Genomic DNA, 21399 nt, shown 5'->3' on the forward strand with positions numbered 1-21399 from the left:
GAAAATACCAGGGACTAGTGAAACTAGGCTAATTATGATAGGATAACTTGGGTCTGACTTTACAGACAAGGAAAGAAATAATTTTAAATGGGTGCAAACCCAGGAAAATAGCCAATTTCAGGACATTTCATGAATTGAGCCTGCAATGCAGACAGCAACTGTAGTAATTTAATGTGACTAAAGTGGAGAAACTTAAACAGGTGGATGACAGAAGATAGCAACTGTGTCATGGATGCAGTAATATTCATAAGAACAAACTGGTTTATGATTTCTGGATTCAGAACACACTTCTGGACAGCGAAATCTATTAAAAAGTCTTTCAGAGCATTTGAAATCAGGCAATTTTTACAAGATCACAGATGTGCACTTTTCTCTGCTTGCACTGGATGTAATGTTAACAAAGGCAAAACAAACCAAAAGCCATGCCTTTGTCATCCTACCTGCCTCCAGGGTGGTTACTGCTTTTTAACGTGTCTTCTCTCATTTTTGTTTTCAAGGGCACATCATAGCAATTTCCCAGAAAAAAACATACCATGGATGTTTGGGTCAAACTGATAGCAGTGACAGTGCTGCTTGCTATGGTTGATGCTCAGCTGCCAAAGCCAGCACGGGCCCCTCTGGTTCTGCACAAGCCCTTCGTGGTTGTTTGGAACGCGCCCACCGAGCAGTGCAGGCTGCGGTACAAAGTGGACCTGGATCTCAGTATTTTTGACATTGCATCCAACACCAATGAGACTCTGAGTGGATCCAATGTGACAATCTTCTATCACACTCATTTGGGATACTATCCCTACTACTCAGATAACGGAGATCCTGTCAATGGAGGGGTGCCCCAGAATGAAAGCTTAATCAAACACCTTCATAAGGCAAAGTCTGACATTGACTATTGCATACCCATGAAGAAGTTTCAGGGACTTGCAGTCATTGACTGGGAAAACTGGAGGCCCCAGTGGGATAGGAACTGGGGTAATAAAAGCATATATAGAAATAAATCACTTGAGATTGTTAGGAGAAGGCATCCTCAGTGGTCAGAGGACAAAATTAGGAAAGTGGCTAAAGAGGAATTTGAAAATGCTGGCAAGAGTTTTATGAACAACACTATCCTTCTGGCTGAGCACATGAGACCAAATGGTTTGTGGGGCTACTATCTTTACCCAGACTGCTACAATTACGATTACAAAGAGCACCCGCAAGCATACACAGGGAAATGCCCACCCATTGAGTCTTCCCGCAATGACCTCCTGCTTTGGCTGTGGAAGGAAAGCACTGCTCTCTACCCTTCTATATACTTGGATTATATACTAAAGTCAAGTCCCAATGCACTGAAATTTGTTCACTATCGGGTTAAGGAGGCAATACGCGTTGCATCAATTGCTAGAAAAGACTATGTTTTGCCTGTGTTTGTTTACTCCAGACCATTTTATGCCTATACTTTTCATGTTTTGACAGAGGTAAGCAGACAGACTTCTTTGGAAATGTAGAGATTAGGAAAAAAAACCTCTTTGAAAAAATCCTTCCTAAAAGTATTCCTCGGATAAACGCACTTAAGGTATTTAAGGTAGCCCCTTTGAAAAGAAGCACTGTATAGAATCATAGAATCATAAAATCAACAAGGTTGGAAAAGACCTCAAAGATCATCGAGTCCAACCTGTCACCCAACACCTCCTGACTACTAAACCATGGCCCCAAGTGCCACGTCCGATCCCCTCTTGAACACCTCCAGAGACGGTGACTCCACCACCTCCCTGGGCAGCACATTCCAACAGCTAACAACTCTCTCTGTGAAGAACTTTCTCCTCACCTCAAGCCTAAACTTCCCCTGGTGCAGCTTGAGACTGTGTCCTCTTGTTCTGGTGCTGGTTGCCTGGGAGAAGAGACCAAACCCCTCCTGGCTACAACCTCCCTTCAGGTAGTGGTAGAGAGCAATAATGTCTCCCCTGAGCCTCCTCTTCTCCAGGCTAAGCAACCCCAGCTCCTTCAGCCTCTCCTCACAGGGCTGTGCTCAAGGCCTCTCCCCAGCTTCGTTGTCCTTCTCTGTACACATTCAAGTGTCTCAATGTCCTTCTTAAACTGAGGGGCCCAGAACTGGACACAGTACTCAAGGTGAAGTCACGGTAGAAAACTCTATACCTTTCAAGAGTTTCAAGTGCTTTTGTCTGCTTCTCTAGGATAACTTTGTACATTTATCGAGGGTAATTTAGGGGGAAAAAAAGGTGTAAAGAAATAATTTCCTTAAGGAAGTCATTCATTCTGATATTTTAATTCTTCAGAACAGCTTGTGAAATGAACTTGACAAATTTTCATGACGTTTTAAACTAATTAGGGTAATGGAAAGATAAACTTCCCTGAGAAAGGAGCTTCAGGGATTTTTTTGCTTCTTTATCTAAATGTAAATTCATTCAGTATAGAAATGAACCAGTCAAGAAAACTAGTCTGGCCTGGAGTAGTTAATTTCTGAATGATGAATATTGGCCATCTGACTTTTCAGAAGTATAACATGTTCAAATATCTTCATGATCCAACATTTAGTGCTAGCACTGCAGAGTCCTTTTCATAAAGAAAGCAAACTGTTGAGCTCTGCAATGTTCTTTCAACCAATGATTAAATGTGATAAATATACAGTGGCCATTGATTACCAGTATTGATGGCAAAAATGCATGTACAGATTCTAGATTTTCTAGACTTTCTGGGCATGTAATGACATTTGTGGATCTCATTTTGTTTATTCACATAACAGAGAGGCATAGATGCTATTCATTTCTCCAGTTATTGCCACGAGTGTAAATAGTTTTTCTTTGATTGCTATCAATTTCTCAAGGGGGGAAAAAATCTGGGGCAGGGAATTCATGGAAACAACCCATCAGTGGCTAAAGGCATCTGGAAGTACTCCCTCCCTTTAGTTTGCAGAGAGATGCTGCTTTAGCTTGCTTCTGGTGCTGCCGGAGGCAAGTTCTTAACTTAGCCAAAGGGAGAGAAAGTGCATCGGAATGGGCAGCAGTCAGTCCAGCGAACCACGGCTGCATGTGGCTTCTACCTGGAGCTGGAGCTGAGGATGTGTGGTGAAGGTCTAAGTTTCTGAGAAGTGTTTCAGGCTGCGCCCCGGAAGGAAATGGTACATAAAAGCAATCATCAGTTCAGTATGCCTCATTTTTAGCAACATAGAACTCTTTGTAACAGCCCTCTATGTGATGTGGAAACTGCAGATCCTAGATGATCTCAGATTTGGCCCTCAGAAATTGTGGTCAAATAGGCCAGGCTGGGTTCTGCTGACTTCAAAGAATCACTGGGGTTGGTACAGGCAGGATGTCACACAGATCACCTTCACTGGAGAATTCAGACCGTGAAATAAATGGCTGTTCTTCACATGCTCAGGTTGTAATAATACATTTTTATAAGCTAAATCAGTCCCTTGATCAATATAAAAATGTTACTGAAAGCTAGGGGTACTAACATGCTATTAAGCAGTTACACACAAGTTCAAGCTCTGTAGTGGTAAAATTCAGTGGTTTACCTCATTCTATTTTCTGAATAGTACAGTGATAATTTGGAGTGATTGTCTTCAGTTATACTCTTCAACTCACTGTCCTGTTTTTCAATTGCATCTAGCTATTTACTTTTGTATGCTTTAAAGATAACTTGACACCTCTGTAGCCAGGGAAGTTTTCTGTATAGCCACAGAAATATCTTTGGGTTATACTTCACTACGTATTTCCTGATAAGGACAGCGCTGAGCTCTGCAAGCAGCCATGGGAACAGGGCTTGATGTGTCTCCAGACTATACACATTGCGTGAACAGCTTGGGCACCGCCAGGAACTCGCAGGGCTGCATTTAAGAAAAGTCTAAGGTATCTGAGAAATTCATCATGCCCTTTTTTTTTTTATTATTCTTTGGAAACAATTTATAAATTGTGAGTTAGGATAACAGTCATCACGAAGGGTTGCTAGAAACGAGTGTAAGAAGTTTCCCATCTGTAGGGTATTTAGGAACTCTCTGCCGTGACAATTCTCTGCTATGCATGTGGGGAGAGGGAAGTTACACAGTAGCATCTGTGCTTCCTGACTAGATGGCTGAAGTCATTAGAGGAGCAGGATGGCAGCTAGCAAAGGGAGAATAATACCTAACAATTCTCTCACTCAGGGACAGCCAGTCTTCTCTGATGGTTAGGTGTGTATGTGCACAGACACCGTTCCCTGCAACCATGCCAGACTCGTGTTGCCTTTCCTGAATACAGAAGAATGTCTGTAAATAAGACTGTTCAAAATCTAAAGGCAATATTACAGATGTACTTATTTTATTTCAACATGTAACGAGGACTAACTGTCCCGTTGCCTTCCAAGGTCCAAAACTGAAAGAGCTTAGCTCACTGTGGCGATTTAGGCTGTGTGCCTCCTGTTGCTGCCACACAAGTTACCCCTCTGTTGTCCTGAGGGTGCAGCCCAGTAGGTGGCCACAGGAAGCTGCATATTTCATATCCTGTGCCCTATAAATCCAGCTGCAAAGTCTTTCACTTCCTCTTTCTTCCCTCTCTGCTCCCGTGGGAGATGCTCCCTATTGGGTAAGAGTGGGGGAGTATCTCAAGGCCTCTTAGTCCTGGCTAAGCCTAATGCCTGGAGGAGAAGTGGGGGACAGTCTCAGACCTGGCCAGCCTGAGACCAGCCTAGCAGTGGGGGCAGGAAGAAAGAGCCCTAGGGGTTTTGGATATACCCTCAGGTGGGGAGAAGGGAAGTGTTGGGAGGCTTTGGGTGTGCTATTGGGAATTCTGTATGCTTTGGGGATTCTTTTGTCACTATGCTTGCAACTTCTGTAAAATCCTAATTGCTTTCCCATTTAAACTTTCCATCACTTCTGCAATCTATTTGTGTGAGTGCCATTCTTTTGCCCCTCTCAAGGGGCAAGAGAAGATCTGCCTGGCCCTAAAAGAGGACACTCACCTTCTATTTTTTTAGTGCCCAATGCAGTGACTTGGCTCATCAAAATTCAGGGAAGCCCAGATAGAAATGAGAGCCTTCTCCACCCTGGCAAATCAGCTGTCTGCTCAGAAAGCTCAGCACAGGCTTGAGGATCTTTGGTTGTTGCACACTGCCCCCAAAAGCTTGAATGTAAATGAACATCAGAAGGGAAGAGGCTTTTGTTGACGTAACATTTGGAGAAATGCCAGGTGCCTAAGTGGCAGCTGACCCCTAAAATTACCCCTGCAGGATATTCTTCCAGCATGGATGGGAGAGGGTCTGACACAAGCAGTAAAATAGGATTCTCCACCTAGACTAATGCCCAGATGCTCATATGTAAAATGGTATCTAGAAGTTTTTAAACCTGCATGTTTTCTTCCATATGAGATACTTCTCACACTCATATGGAAGAGCCAAGCCAGTGAGCCCCCACTTACACTAGTCTGTGATCTATGAAGATTAGCACTTGGTTCAGTCGCCAGCCCAGGCATACACTGTGTCTGACGCCACCGGTGGAGCTTGTGTGCCCTGCTCAGGGCTTCATGGAAGCACCTCCATATCTCTGCTCTTGGTTTGAAGTTCTCAGCAGGTGAAACTTCTGTTTTCTAAACCTGTCTGTAGCAGGGGAACATGGTGGTGGTGCCTCCTTTGTGTGGCCATCTAGACTGAGCAGCCACCTCTGGACCATGAGCTCTTGGCTTAGTTCTCTTCCTAGCCTGCTCAAGTGGAATCCAGCACCCCGTATCAGACACTAGGAAGGAGTTAGTGAATCAACAGACCAAAAAGAACAAGTGTGTGAGAATGCAAAATTGAAGGAAGGGTGCACTCTCCTGTTCATAGGTTATTCAGGGAATGCTGAATGTCTGCCATTGCTAACACTCATCAGGAATTACTTTGTAATCAATTATCACAGACAGAAATGGGTTTAGATGTAACTGATCATGCTTTGAAATTTAGGGGTGGAAGAAGATGCTTCCTCCATAATTTCTAAGATTTAATTGCATTTCTTGAAACACAATATTCATGGTCACAGGGAACAGCTTAAGATGCTTACATGTTGCAACGTTGTTGGCAAGGCATCAGTGACTTCTGTTCTTCACACAATCTGTGCTCTGGTAAAGCTGTGTTCCTGCTATTGCTACAACTCAAGTGCTTGTTGGCGCAGCTCTAGAATTGGATGTGGTTAAGCCAGGACCATAAATGTATCCCTGGGAGAGACTTGTCTTTAGAAAGTACATTTCCTGGAACAATGGCATTCACACTGGTAGAAGCAGCAGCTCTGTACCATATTGGCATGGTTAAAGCAGAACAAGTAATACATACATAGTACATACCTACATAGTACATACATAATACATACATAATACATACCCTTTCCTAAAGCCCATCAACTGAAATTGTGTAATGGTGATAAAAAGATGAGTGTATCACTGTAATGATGATAAAAAGATGTGTGATCATACTTCTCTTCACTTGCTCAAAGTGGTACCTACATAGGTATTGCAATCATTCAAAGACTGGCAGATAAAATTGATCAGTCAACTCTTACTTCACCAGTTTGGTTGGAGAATCCCTTGTGAATTAACTGCAATGATTTCATTGTTTAGTAGCCACACTCATGAATGTAATGCATGCAAACCCTTGGAGTTACACAGAAGAGCTTTCTACACAAACAGCGATTTTAGTTTGAAAAATAGGCCACAGGACTGATGTCTCTTCTGTGAATAAATAAAAAAGAAGAAGAAAAACAACAACAAAGATAGAAAGTGTAAAAAGTAGTCCCATATACTAGTGCTTTTTTTTCCACATTTATTTTTACATCTTCGATTTTCTGATGTCTGTTTTTGACCTTTTTCAGAGAGATCTGGTCAACACTATTGGCGAAAGTGCGGCTCTGGGAGCAGCTGGAGTAGTTCTCTGGGGCAGTATGCAATATGCCAGCTCAAAGGTAGGTTGTATCACCTCAGTGCCTCTTCTCTTTCACCACACTATAGAATAGAATAGAGTAGAATAGAGTAGAGTAGAATAGAATAGAGTAGAGTAGAATAGAATAGAGTAGAATAGAATAGAATAGAATAGAATAGAATAGAATAGAATAGAATAGAATTAACCAGGTTGGAAGAGACCTTTGAGATCATCGAGTCCAACCTATCATCCAACACCATCTAATCAACTAAACCATGGCACCAAGCACCCCATCCAGTCTCTTCCTAAACACCTCCAGTGATGTGGCACCCATCTATCTTTCTCAGTGTAATCAGCCAGTGACTGAAGATGATGGCTCCATAATGCTTTGTGGCCTCATTAGATCTGTATTTGCAATAGGCTGAGAGGTCCTGTTGATTCAGAGCATGTTGCTTTGGGCAAACCATCTGTAGCATTGTGGAATAATGCTTCCAGATTAGGAGAAAGACATCTTTTGAAACAATAGCATACAAATGTAGGGACAGATTGTTTTACTATGTTCTACTTTGTAGCTGTGGCAGTTTATACAGATCCACAGAGAAGGAATGGAGTGTGGAGGAGGGCTATTTTATCTGGTTAATGAGTGTTGAAATGACACAAGAAAAGTCATATTACCACAAGAAGAGGCCCAGTTCCTCATCCCTGGTTCTGCAGGCTTTCACAACTAACCCTGAAGTAATGGAGGAAGCAGAAGGCTGCATGGATATTTTACAGGAGGCATGACAGGCCAGCCCCACCCCTAAAACTGGGATAGGCTTCGGTGTTCACTCTGCTTTTCATTCAGACCGCTCTCTACCTCCTGAAGTCTCTGGCAAAACACCACTGACTTGGGTGGAGGAAGAGGGAAATGTGGATTGGAACTTTGCAGCCACAATTGCATTAGCTTCTGGGCTGGTTTCTGTCAATGATGTTGCTTTTTGTAAACTGAAGGAATTGGAGAGATTAGGTCTAAAGTGGTGATTCAACACGTGCTTTAAAACCTATTAATCCTGTGCACTGCTCCTTGTCAGTAGTCACCAGAAATCCTTACTTAAGGAGCTAGTTAGTCTCAGCTTAGCATATAAACTCCCAGTTTGCTAGGACTTCTCCCTAGTATATTTCTACCAACCAGCCAAACAGACAATATAGTAAAAATCAATAATATGCTAATCTGCTACATGGAAATAAATTCACTTAAACCTAATAGATTACTCCAGAAAGATTGATCTCACCAGGTTACTTTAGCCAAGAACAGTTTTGTACTGGCATCCTCTTAGATAATAAATGTAGGCATAATGCTAGCTACTGAAAACTGTGTCATGACCTTTCATCTACAGGAGAGCTGTTCCACTGTGAAACGGTACATTGATGGACCCTTAGGACATTATGTCATTAATGTGACCTCAGCAGCCAAACTCTGTAGCAAAGTCTTGTGCAAGAAGAATGGAAGATGTGTCCGCAGAAACAGCGACTCTTCTGCTTACCTCCACTTGCCACCCTCTAATTTTAAGATCCGAACCCAACGCTCAGAGAAGGGCCCCAGGTTCCGGGTGACCGGGGAGCCCAGCCTGGAGAATATTGAAGCCATGAGGCAGAGATTCATGTGTCAGTGTTACCAGGGCTGGACAGGAATATTTTGTGAATTGCCTGACCATAGGCTGATGGAGAACTGGGTGCATGTTTTGTTCAGCAGCTCAAGAAAACAAAAGCTTTATGTCTTCCTCTTAGGAGCCATGCAGCTTCTTCTGCTTTATACCACACACTAAAGCCTTCGGAGGCAGTGCAAGGAATTAAGAAATGGTGCCACTAAGAGTTTAATTCCTCAGCAAATTTTTGTTGCAGAGGTAAAACACATTATTGGCTAAATAGTTTTATTCTGTTTTCTGCATCTCCCACTCTTGGAATTACTTCAGACACTAAATATTTTGAAAGCTGCCCCCTCTTTTTTACTATCTCCTTTACTCCTGACTCATGCTTTATTCATATGTTCAACAGATAAGACTTCTGCTGTAACAGTGGAAGCTTTACCTGAGTAAAAAAATTGAATAAACATGTATAAGGATTCATCTCAATAGAAGCTTAAAATAGGACACAGACTCTGTTTCAGTTTTCATGTGGACCAGGGATTGTACCATGTTTGCTGCAGCTCTTGATGAAGTCAAATGGCATTGTGTGTGAGAAGCAGCACTGTGCCCAGAGCCACATCCACCAAAACTCACTAAGCTTGCTGCTTCTGCATGGACAATGTGAGGAGTGTGGTGTTATACATCAATGCACTCTAAAAAATGTGTGTTTCTGTATTTCAAGACCCCATTTGATTCATATTACTTCCAGAGGTATTAGTATTTCCATTGTAGCTTTTTGCCACCAGTTTCAGAGGTAGTTTGACTGAAAATCTCTGCAATTGTCAGTCATTGGGCCAAGGGTTCATTTTCCCACCATACCAACCAACGAACAGAACATATGTGTGTTTAGGTGAAGGGCTTCTGAGCTCTGAGAGTGGTGCTGGCAGCTGGCACTCTGCAGTGCCAGCAGGCAACAGGGGACCATTTTTCCTCTTAATTCAACCCCTTGGGAAGCGCTCAGCAGCCTTGCTGCTTGGTGTCACTGTTGCCTTTTGGGCTGCTTCAGGTCTTTGCTTCCTATTCTACTCTGGTAAATGTGCTCTCCAACCATTCCAACCACTGTTGTGCAGTCAGCTGACCAAGATCGCTCATTGACAACTGGGAAGAGGGAACAATATGACAGATCCCACTGGCAGTGTGCATCTCTGTTGTGCAGAGGAGGAAAAGGAGGATCTCTGCACACTGGCAGTGTATTAGCTCGCAGCCTGCAGCTTCAGATGGAGAAATTATTGGAAGTGGCATAGCTTACAGAACTACTGATAATTTATTAATTTAGCATCCAGAACACACCATCCTGTCAGGCTGTGGCATGTCCATTTGCAGTTATTCATTGGTCCACATTCATGTGTTATCAAACATATTTCATGCAGCCTTTCAATGTAATAAGCAATTAACCTCTTCATTGAATTGAAGGCAAAACCAATAAATTCCCTGCATCTCTCTGCTTTAAGACAGACACTAAAGCAATTTTCTTCTGAGGCTTTCATGTGATGCATTGAACTGACAACTATTCCACAGCATGACACAGAAATTAATAAGGAACCCACATGTGGGTTTAAGACTCTTTTTTTACCCTAACTAATGTGGCCAGACTTCATTTGTTTACATAACACAGTACACCATTCCTGTAGCAGTTCCATTAAAATCAGCAAAGCTATGTGGACAGGATACTCAGTTGAGTAAGGTAGTCTGAACCTGACCCTTAGCCAAGCTCCTTCTTTACACTGCCCTAAACTCCTTTAAACATCATCATGCCTCTACTCATCTATCTGCTGGGGTAGCCTATGTTATTTCTAATTTTCTGTAACCTTTGATAACTTCTTCATGATAACTCCACAAAAACCCCTCTCTTTGGTTTACCAGGACTAGATTCATATCTGATGCTCAGATTCACTCTAGCTAAAGACCTTGCTCATTACAAACCTGCTGTGGATATGTTATTGCTGCAATGATCCCATTAAATGTAGTTACTGAAATATGATTGACTTCAGTTAGAGACTTAGTGCTAGCTCTAGTGAATCACTCTGTTAATGACATGTGCTGTAGAAGCTACAGCTTTTTCCCTTCCCTTCCCTTCCCTTCCCTTCCCTTCCCTTCCCTTCCCTTCCCTTCCCTTCCCTTCCCTTCCCTTCCCTTCCCTTCCCTTCCCTTCCCTTCCCTTCCCTTCCCTTCCCTTCCCTTCCCTTCCCTTCCCTTCCCTTCCCTTCCCTTCCCTTCCCTTCCCTTCCCTTCCCTTCCCTTCCCTTCCCTTCCCTTCCCTTCCCTTCCCTTCCCTTCCCTTCCCTTCCCTTCCCTTCCCTTCCCTTCCCTTCCCTTCCCTTCCCTTCCCTTCCCTTCCCTTCCCTTCTTTTCCTCAACCTTCCCAGCTGCAAAATATCAAAGACAGTAAATAAATGAAAAAATGGAAAAAATGCTATGAATGAGGATGTCACTGCATCAATCTTGTTTTCAGTGAACTGGGCTTCACAGAATTTTTATCTTTTTCTTCTCCTTCTTTCTCTTCCCTTTCCTTCCCTTTCCTTCCCTTCCCTTCTCTTCTCTTCTCTTCTCTTCTCTTCTCTTCTCTTCTCTTCTCTTCTCTTCTCTTCTCTTCTCTTCTCTTCTCTTCTCTTCTCTTCTCTTCTCTTCTCTTCTCTTCTCTTCTCTTCTCTTCTCTTCTCTTCTCTTCTCTTCTCTTCTCTTCTCTTCTCTTCTCTTCTCTTCTTCTCTTCCCTTCTTGTCTCATATCTTCCCTTTCCCCTTTCCTTTCCTTTCCTTTCCTTTCCTTTCCTTTCCTTTCCTTTCCTTTCCTTTCCTTTCCTTTCCTTTCCTTTCCTTTCCTTTCCTTTCCTTTCCTTTCCTTTCCTTTCCTTTCCTTTCCTTTCCTTTCCTTTCCTTTCCTTTCCTTTCCTTTCCTCTCTTTTCCTTTCCTTTCCTCTCTTTTCTTTTCTTTTCTCTTCTTTTCTTTTCTTTTCTTTTCTTTTCTTTTCTTTTCTTTTCTTTTCTTTTCTTTTCTTTTCTTTTCTTTTCTTTTCTTTTCTTTTCTTTTCTTTTCTTTTCTTTTCTTTTCCTTTTCTTTTCTTTTCCTTTTCATTTCTTTTCTTTTCTTTTCTTTAACCACAGGGTGGCAGCACTGAGCATGGATGCAGAGGCACACGTCTCTACAGAAATGCCATGCTGACAAGTAAATAAAAGGTGGCAGCACTGAACAATGAGGGGATGGCACACGTCCCTAGAGAACTGCAGTGCTGATGCATAACCACAAGGTGTCAGGACTGAGCAATGAGGAGATGGAACATGACACTAGAGAACTGCAGTGCTGACAAGTAACCAAAGGGTGGCAGTACTGAGCAATAAGGGGACCTCATAGCTGTGTAAAGAACTGCAGTGCTGACAAATAACCATAGGGCTTGTCAGGCACTGAGCAATGAGAGGGCAGAATATGTGTCTAATGAATTGCAGTGTTGACAAGTAACCACAGGGAGGCAACACTGAGCAATGAGGGGGCAGCAAACATCTCTATAGAACTGCAGTGTTGACAAGCAACCACAGCGTGGCAGAGCTGAGCAGTGATGTGGAAGAACACGTCTGCAATGCTGACAAGTAACAAGAGGGTGGCAGCACTGAGGAGTGAGGGGTCGGCACATATTGCAAGAGAACTGTATTGCTGACAAGTTAACATAGGGTAGCAGCAGTGAGCAATGAGAGGGTGGAAAATGTCCCGATAGATGTGCAGTGCTGACAAGTAACCACAATGTTGCAGCACTGAGCAGTTATGTGGAGGCACACATCTCTAGAGAACTGCAGAGCTGACGAGTTACCACAGAGTGGCAGCACTGAGCAATGAGGGGGCGGCACACAGACCTATAAAACTGCAGTGCTGACAAGTAATCAGAGGCTGGCAGCACTGAGCAGTGTTGTGGAGGAACACATCTCTAGAGAACTGCAGTACTTATACATAACCTCAAGGTGGCAGGACTGAGCAACGAGGGGACAGAACATGACACTAGAGAACTGCAGTGATGACTAGTAACTACAGGGCGGCAACACTGAGCAATGAAGAAATGGTATTTGTCTCTATAGAACTGCATTGATGACAAGTAACCACAGGGCAGCAGCAGTGAGTGGGTGGCACATGTCCCTAGAGCACTGCAGTATTGACAAGTTACCACAGGGTGGCAGCACTGTGCACTGATGTGGAAGCACACATCTCTAGAGAACTGCAGTGCTGACAAACACAGGGTTGCAGCACTGAGCAATGATGATGAGGCACGTGTCCCTGTAGGACTTAAGTGATGACAGATAACCACAGGGTGGCAGCACTGAGGAGGTGGCATGCATCCCTGGATAACTGCATTGCTCACAAGTAACCACAAGATGACAGCACTGAGCAATGAGGGGATGGCACACAGGCTTGGGGAACTGCATTGCTGACAAGTAACTAGAGGGTGACAGCCCTGAATGGGCATCACATGTCCCTAGAGCACTGCAGTGCCGACAAGTAACCAGAGGGTAGCAGCACTGAGCACTGATGTAGAGGCACAAAGCTCTAGAGAACTTCAGTGCTTACAAATAATCACAGAGGGGCAGTACTGAGTGAGGGGCACGTCCCTAGAATACTGCAGTGCTGACAAGTTGCTACAGGTGGCAGCGCTGAGCAGTGAGGGGGTGGCACGCGTTCCTAGAGAACAGCATTGCCGCCAAGCTACCACAGGGTGGCAGCGCTGTGCACTGATGTGAAAGCACACATCTCTAGAGAACTGCCGTGCTGGCAAATAAACGCAGGGTGGCAGCACTGAGCAATGAGGATGAGGCACACATCTCTAGAACACTGAAATACTGACAAGTAACCACAAGGCGGCAGCACTGAGCAGTGATGAGGAGGTACATGTGTGTAGAGAACAGAAGTACTGACAAGTTGCCACAGGGCGGCAGCACTGAGCAGTGACGGGGCAGCACACACCTCTAGAGATTTGCGGTGCTGACAAATAAACACAGGGTGGCAGCACTGAGGGGACGGCGCATGGCTCTAGAGAACTGGAGTGCTTATAAGCAACCACAGGGTGGCAGCACTGAGCAATGAGGGGGAAGCGCAGCTCCCGGGGCAACTGCAGTGCTTCCAAGAAACCACAGGGTGGCAGCGCTGAGTTGTGATGAAGAGGCACGTGTCTGTGACGAACAGCCGTGCTGCAAGAAACCACGGGGTGGCAGGACTGAGCAGTGAGGGGATGACATTCATCCCTGGAGAACTGCATTGCTGAAATATAACCACAGGGTGGCACCACTGAGCGGTGATGAGGAGGCACATGTCACTAGGAAACTAGGAGACATCTCTAGAGCCCTGCAGTGCTTACAAGTAACCACAGGGTGGCAGCACGGCGCAATGAGGGGCAGCCCTGGTCCTCAGAGAGATGCAGTGCTGACAAATACATCCTCCTCCTCCTCTTCATCTTATTTACATATGCAAAACCTCAGATTCGCAGCTTCCTTGGCAGAGTTTGTGACTTTTATTGGCATTATTTTTTATATAATAGGAGGGAAATAAGGGACAGCTTTAAAACCAAACATCAAGCAGGTCAAAGGGATTTTAACAGTACTGAAAATTCTCATTAAGTTTTGTTGTTGCTGTTAATGCATTTTTTTCAGTGCACTGGCTTGCAGCTTTGGGACTCCTGTCACGTAACAGCAAAGCCTCATAACATTGCAGGCTTTAGGCTCTCATACATCTAATTCCCTTAAGTAAAGCTTAAAGCAATGTTTCTTTGGATGCTAGACCACTGTCTCTCATATTTCTCAGGAATTTAGTGAGCTGCTGTCTGTACATACACACGAAGCAGTGGCAAGATGGGTATGTGTTTAATTTAAAAGCAGATGATGGTTTTGTTTACTGGAATTACTTTCTAGCCCTTCATTTCTGTTCCTCTCTGCATCCCTTTCCTTCAGAGGCTCAGACTGTTTACAGGAGTCAATTTCCTGGTGTTAAGCTAAATCCTGGAAGGAAAGACAGTTTCTCCAAAGAGGTCTGCTTGGGAAACAGCCCCCAGATGAATGGTCTGTGTGGAGAGCTGATGGGAATTTAAAGGCTGAAACAGTCAGTGCTGGCGTGAGGTGTTTGGCAGCAGTCCTGAAACAAAGGCCTTGGTTTGAGCTCTGAATGCCTGCTTACATCTTAACATGGTTGAGGATATGGTGTCCTTGGGCCTGGGACAGGTTGTAGCTGCTCGCCAGCTGTGTTTATTCCTTGAATTTCTTTGAACAAAATATCGTCAAACAGTTTCCCCTCCCAACTCTGACTCCTTTAGCAGGCAGACCCAGTCAGAACTTCATGTGGTTGACTGTTCCCATCAGCTTCAACATTACCCTGCAGTATCACAGAATGTTAGGGGTAGGAAGGGACCTCAGAAGATCATCCAGTCCAACCCCCCTGCCAGAGCAGGATCATCTAGACCAGGTCACACAGGAACACATCCAGGCAGGTCTTGAATATGTCCAGAGAGGGAGAATCTGCAACCTCCCTGGGCAGCCTCTTTGAGTTTCTGTCACCCTCCCAGGGAAAAAAAATTCTTCCTCCTGTTTCCATGGAACTTCCTACGCCTCAACATCCACCACTGCCCCTTGTGCTGTCATAGGGCATCACCCAGCAGAGCCTGGCTCCATTCTCTTGGCACTCACCCTGCACATCTTTATCAACGTGAATGAGGTCACCCCTCAGTCTCCTCTTCTCGCTCAGTGCGGAGGCTTCAAGTATGCTTCACCATACTTCAAGACTATGTATTCCTAGATCGTATGTCCATAAGTGAGGCCTCCTTGTAGCTCTTTGCTAGACTCTCTCAAGTAGACCCCTCTCTGGGGAGCCCAGAACTAGATGCAATATTCCAGGTGAGGTCTCACCAGGTCAGAGTAGAGGGGGAGGAGAACATCCCTGGATCTGCTGGACACACTCCTCTGAATGCACCCCACGATCCCATTGGCCTTCTTGGCCACCAGGGCACAGTGCTGTCCCACGCAGAACTTGTTGGCCACCAGGACTCCCAGGTCCTTCTCCACAGGGCTGCTCTCTGGCAGGTCACCTCCTAGCCTGTACTGGTGCAGCTTATTCTTCCTTCCCAGGTGCAGGACTCTGCACTTACCCTTGTTGAACCTCATTGGGTTCCTCTTTGCTCAGCTCTCAGTCTGTCCAAGTCTTCCTGAAATTAATTTCTCTCAGGATATTCATAAGGGTACTGCACAGGTGGCAAAACCCTTCCTCCTTCTTTATGAAAAATGAACCTGTGGTCAGGCAGTTTCCATGGCTGCATATGTGGATATACATTTCCCTTCAGGTTTTTACATGCTGTATTTCACAGTGGGGTTTTTTTGTATACCTACAACTAGATAGGAGGAAGAAATAGAGCAAGGTGTTGATTTGGGTGCTTTTCAACTAGAAAAAGAACGAGAAATGGTCCTCACTAATCATTGTTGGCTCATTTTAAAGACCCACATCTTTTATACACCTCCCAGGTTCAGAATCTCTGCACAACCCTGCAGTTAAGGCACTTGGGTCACTCCCTGATTTCCTCTTCTTCCACAAAGTGGAGCTACAGCTGCACTGAGAGACAGGAATGTGGAAAAAAACAACACACAACTAAAAAATCCGATGGAAGCCTAAGGAAATAATACCCTGCACTGAAAAAAAGCTTGGTGGCTTGAAAGTGGAGGACAGATAATTCATCAATCCAGCCTTGCAATGCCCCAGATCTAGAAATCATAGAGGCTTCTCATCTTAATCCATCTTGAGTGAGCAATGAAGTGTGAGTACTGCTTGCACATGACATATGCCCTCTTTACCCTGGCACAAAGCTTACCAGAGTGGGGTAGGATGTGTTCCTCCTGGGAGGCAAGGTTTGACTTTCAAAACAGTGGTTTAGTTTACAGGCAGAAAGAGCTGGTGGAAGGTTCCACACCACCCAGTAGCCTTGACCAGTTTCTACTGTGACTCACCACAAGATACTGCAGGAGCAGCTTTGTGAAATCTCTAGAAACTCTTCAGTGATGCTTTCTGCCTGAGTGACAGTGCCCAGATATTCCTGAGGTCTGAGCTGTGTCAGGATCCAAGCTTTAATCACTGCTGCAGCCCTGTGTGGCATATTACTGACGTGGGGTCAAGCAGGTGGCATTGGATTTCTGCCTACAGAAGAAGAGTAATAATGCTTACCAACTCATTACTGAAACAACAATGTGATGGGCAAGGTTTGTAGAGCATGCTGTCAAAGAGTTACAGAAGTTCCTGATCATGGAATTAATGGTATTGTTAATATGCAGCTCTGCTACACACTGCCCATGAAACTCACACTCTCCAAGAGATGAAGATTCTTGTTTCCTAGCTACATACATGGAAACAGAGGTAGCAGAAATGTGAGGCAAATGACATAAGACACCCTGAAAAAAACAAGCCAGTCAGGAGTCAAACATGATCATCACAATATAGCCCCCACCAGGGGATGGTCAGGCTGCAGGAGGGGTTTAGGGGAGGTTGTTGGGGCTCTCTCCTGGATTTCTGGGCTCTGAATTAAGATAATAGGGCTCTGATGCACATCAATGACATCAATGGATTGGAGCTTTATGAGGCTGCAAGCAAAGTTAATAAATCACCAAAGGGTAGATGTCAAGAAGAAGGTGCCAGGCTCTTGTCAGTGGTGTCCTGTGGTAGGATGAGAGGCAATGGGCACAAAGTGGAACCAAGGAAGTTCCACCTCAGCTTGAGAAGAAACTTCTTGGGTGTGAGAGTGCTGGAGCCTTGGAGCAGGCTGCCCAGAGAGCTTCTGGAGTCTCCTCTGCAGTCTTTCAAGACCCATCTGGCTGTGTTCCTGTGTGACCTGCCCAATGTGATACTGCTTTTGGCAGGGGGGGGTTGGACTCAATGGTCGCCAAAGGTCCCTTCCAACCCCTACCACTCTGTGACAGCATTCTGCCAGTCAGGCCAGCAATTATTTAATTAGCTCTTAAGCACACAAGAAGTTCAATTAACTAGGATGGTAAGCCTGGCAAAAAAAAAAATCCAACAGAGCTGCCTGTGGTTGGCATCAAAGAAGACCTGGGAAATGCAATCCTGGACTGCTAATCCAGGGTAGATCCAGCCATGGTGCATACATAAAGGCAGGGTTTCATCCCAGATTTTGTTGGCAGGATCAGTAAACAAGGTGGATCAGCCATGGCTGTGCATGGGCTGATGCTCACTGATCATGGGGAGGTTAAGCTAATGCTGGTATAGCTGGTGGGTGAGAGGTCATAGAGATGGGACTGTAGGACTGGTGGGCCTAATGCTGTGCATCCCTGAAGTAGGGTATTTGGGCCCTTTGCTGTTGTGTTTACTAGTGAACAACTTCCTTGTATGCCTTTTGCACCAAGTATGGAGGAAGGGGAAGCAAAAGAGGCTGCAGTCAAATCCAATCCTGACCAAACGGAAGTCCTCAGCTGCCCCCCAGCAAGACCTTCCTCATTTTACCCTGCAATGTTGGTGAAGGTGAAGATCTTGCTTTAAACCTTTGCTATGTACACTGCCCTTACCAAACAAGGTCTCTTCTTGAGCTTTGTTTACTCTGAGGGAACCACAGGTTCCTCAGCTGCTTCTCATAAGACCTGTGCTCTAAATGCTTCACTGGCCACGCTGCCCTGCTTTGCACATGCAGCCAATAATCGCAGGATCACAGGGTGTTAGGGGTTGGAAGGGACTTCCAGAGATCCAGTCCAATGCTCCTGCCAGAGCAGGACCATAAAATCCAGCACAGGTCACATAGGCACACATGCAGACAGGGCTGGAATGTCTTCAGAGAAGGAGACTCCACAACCTCTCTGGGGAGCCTGTTCCAGTGCTCCATAACCCTTACAGTAAAGAAATTCCTTCTCACATTGAAGTGGAACCTCCTGTGCTGTAGTTTATACCCATTGCCTCTTGTCCTATTACAGTGTGCAGCTGAGCAGAGCCTGTCCCCTGCCTGTTGACCCCCAGCCCTCAAATATTTATAAGCATTTATCGCATCCCCTCTCAGTCTAAACAGGCCCAGGGCTCTCAGCCTCTCCTCACCAGGCAGAGCTGCAGTCCCTTCAGCATTCTCGTAGCCCTCCACTGGACTCTCTCGAGTAGATCCCCGTCCCTCTTGAACTGGGGAGCCCAAAAGTGGATGCAAATTTCATGCTATTATCCATATCAGTAATTTCCAAAGTGCTGTTATTTCTTCTTTTTTCCCCCTGATGAGTACCCTGTGGCTGTGCTGTCATTGCATGCAGGAATAATTTTGTATGGCTGCTAGTAAGAGCAAATACCTACACTCCGTGGATAACTGTTTGAGGTAACGAACAGGACCAAATGTTTTCATACATTCTAAGCAGCACAGATTAAAAGGATACACAAGTCTTGCAGGATTTGGAAAAATTATGTAGCTCTACAAACCCATGGCCCAGTAAGTGGCTGTTCTGCAATGTGGAAATATATTGTTAAGCAGATAACCAGAAGATGGCATTAATCTTCTCTTCCTCTCTTCTTCTTTTTCCTCTTCTTCTTGTCCTTCTTTTTATTTTTTTTTCTTTTTTTTTTCTTTTCCTTTTTCTTTTCCTTTTTCTTTTTCTTTTTCTTTTTTTTTCTTTTTCTTTTTCTTTTTCTTTTTCTTTTTCTTTTTCTTTTTCTTTTTCTTTTTCTTTTTCCCTTTTTCTTCTTCTTTCTCTTCTTCTTCTTTCTCTTCTTCTTTTTCTTCTTCTTCTTTTTCTTCTTCTTCTTTTTCTTCTGCTTTTTCTTTTTTATTGGTTGCATGCTTTAGTTGATTTGGTGGTGCTGGATGATAGGTTGGACACAATGATCTTGAAGGTCTCTTCCAACCTGGTCTATTCTATTCTATTCTATTCTATTCTGTTCTATTCTATTCTATTTTCTTCTTCTTTTTCTTCTTCTTTCCCTTTCCCATTTCCCTTCTCCTTCTCCTTCTCCTTCTCCTTCTCCTTCTCCTTCTCCTTCTCCTTCTCCTTCTCCTTCTCCTTCTCCTTCTCCTTCTCCTTCTCCTTCTCCTTCTCCTTCTCCTCCTCCTTCTCCTTCTCCTTCTCCTTCTCCTTCTCCTCCTCCTTCTCCTCCTCCTTCTCCTTCTCCTCCTCCTCCTCCTCCTCCTTCTCCTTCTCCTTCTCCTTCTCCTTCTCCTTCTCCTTCTCCTTCTCCTTCTCCTTCTCCTTCTCCTTCTCCTTCTCCTTCTCCTTCTCCTTCTCCTTCTCCTTCTCCTTCTCCTTCTCCTTCTCCTTCTCCTTCTCCTTCTCCTTCTCCTTCTCCTTCTCCTTCTCCTTCTCCTTCTCTCTTTCCCTTTTTCATTCTAAGGAAGAGTTTAGCAGCCTTTAAGGCTGCTGAAAATCCTCACAGCTTGTGAGTAAGATGAATTGGCTGATGACAATAGGATCATTTAGCAAATTGTGAGTTTAGATTTGAAACTTTAAAAGCTAGGAGGGATCTTGAAGCCGTTTGCTTCAAGCTTTTTGCTTGTGCAGCATTTGCAGTAATGCCCAGGTGCCCAAACTGTAGAAATCTGAGTGCTGCAAGCCCTAGGAAAAGAAGTGAAACATGACAACAAGGAGAGTGTAAATGAAGTGGGAAAGTGTGGTAATACACTCAGCAATGAGCAGTGCATTGCTGCTTACACATGTGGAAAAGACCTACCATTTTTGAGGTGCTGAGGAGTAGTGTGCCAGTGCATCTTTGTGCTTAGCAGCTGCTAGTCAAGGAACATGCTGTGCTGTTGTGCAGGGACATGAAATATTCTGTCACGAAGGAGCTCCTCATCCATCCTTGAGCATAACAAGAGGGCAAGAGGATTTATGGAGCTGTCACCCAGGAGATAATGAATGCACACACATACAAAAGAAAGCGAAGGTACTAAAAAACTCTTAGCCTTGTTAGCAAGGAAAGGAAAGAGTTCCTTGATAGTCAATGCTTTTGGCTTCCCTATTCTTCCCAAGCATTTTAAAGTCTAGTGGTGCAACCAAAAGCTGGCTCCCCCTGAGATACCTGAAAGAGAGAGCATGAGCCAAACAAGCCTCAGTGAGCTTGAGTAGAGACAGTCCTCTTCTTCTAGCGTGAGATCAGAGAAGCATTTGTGCTGCCAACACCAGACAAGGCTGGGAGGAGACTCTCTGAAGCTAATGTGCAGTTTTTATTGATGATTTGACCACCTTGGTTATAATGAAATGGACTTGCATGTCCGTGCTAGGCAGAGAGAGTGTTTAGTCTCTCTTTGGGGAAGGGGTTCAGGAGATTTGATGAAGGCACTTGAGATGATGAAAGTCATGGTGGGACCTGATTTAGAATTTCTGGTACAGGGGAAAATAAAAGCCCTAGGTGTTGCCTGGTCCATCACATTTCTCTTCAAAAGTACTCCTGAACTTCTTTGAAGTGCTGCTATGACTCATCATTGTTAATAAAGTAGACAAGAAGGTAATAAAAAAAAGTATAGTTTACATAACACATGTACAGAAAGGTATTATGCTGTGGGATGGGATTAAACACTGTAGCATCTTTATAACTTTTACTCTGAAACAAGTACTAACTGGTTGCAAAGTCTTTTGCAGCTCGGTGTTTTTCCCTGAACCCACGTTCCTAAGAGACTGCTAGGCACCAGTTGTCAGGTTGAGTAAGCTTTAAAAAGGACAAGAAAGTTGGCTAAGCAGAAGTGGAGCAAGGGAAGCATGAGAAGAATCAACAACAGAACACTTGCTGGGTGCAGGCAAACCTCATGAAGTACAGTAAGGACAAATGCAGGGTCCTGCACCTGGGGAGGAATAATGACAGGCACCAGTACAGGTTAGGGTCTGCCCTCTTGAAGAGCTGTTCCACAGAGAAAGACCTTGGAGTGCTGGTGGACAGCATGTTCTGCATGGGACAGCAATGTGC

The 21399-nt window shown here is 44.5% G+C and overlaps 1 protein-coding gene across 1 annotated transcript; it reads left to right on the forward strand.

Moving 5' to 3' along the window:
* Positions 1 to 501: 501 nt before the first annotated feature.
* Positions 502 to 8987, forward strand: LOC104296369 (hyaluronidase-1). Its single transcript, XM_009896161.2, has 3 exons — positions 502 to 1451; positions 6809 to 6898; positions 8232 to 8987. The coding sequence occupies exons 1-3, from the start codon at positions 534 to 536 to the stop codon at positions 8658 to 8660; spliced, it is 1437 nt and encodes a 478-aa protein (XP_009894463.2). The 5' UTR covers positions 502 to 533; the 3' UTR covers positions 8661 to 8987.
* Positions 8988 to 21399: the final 12412 nt, after the last annotated feature.

The sequence above is a fragment of the Dryobates pubescens genome, chromosome 27 (assembly GCF_014839835.1).
Source record: "Dryobates pubescens isolate bDryPub1 chromosome 27, bDryPub1.pri, whole genome shotgun sequence".
NCBI classification, from domain to species: Eukaryota; Metazoa; Chordata; class Aves; order Piciformes; family Picidae; genus Dryobates; species Dryobates pubescens.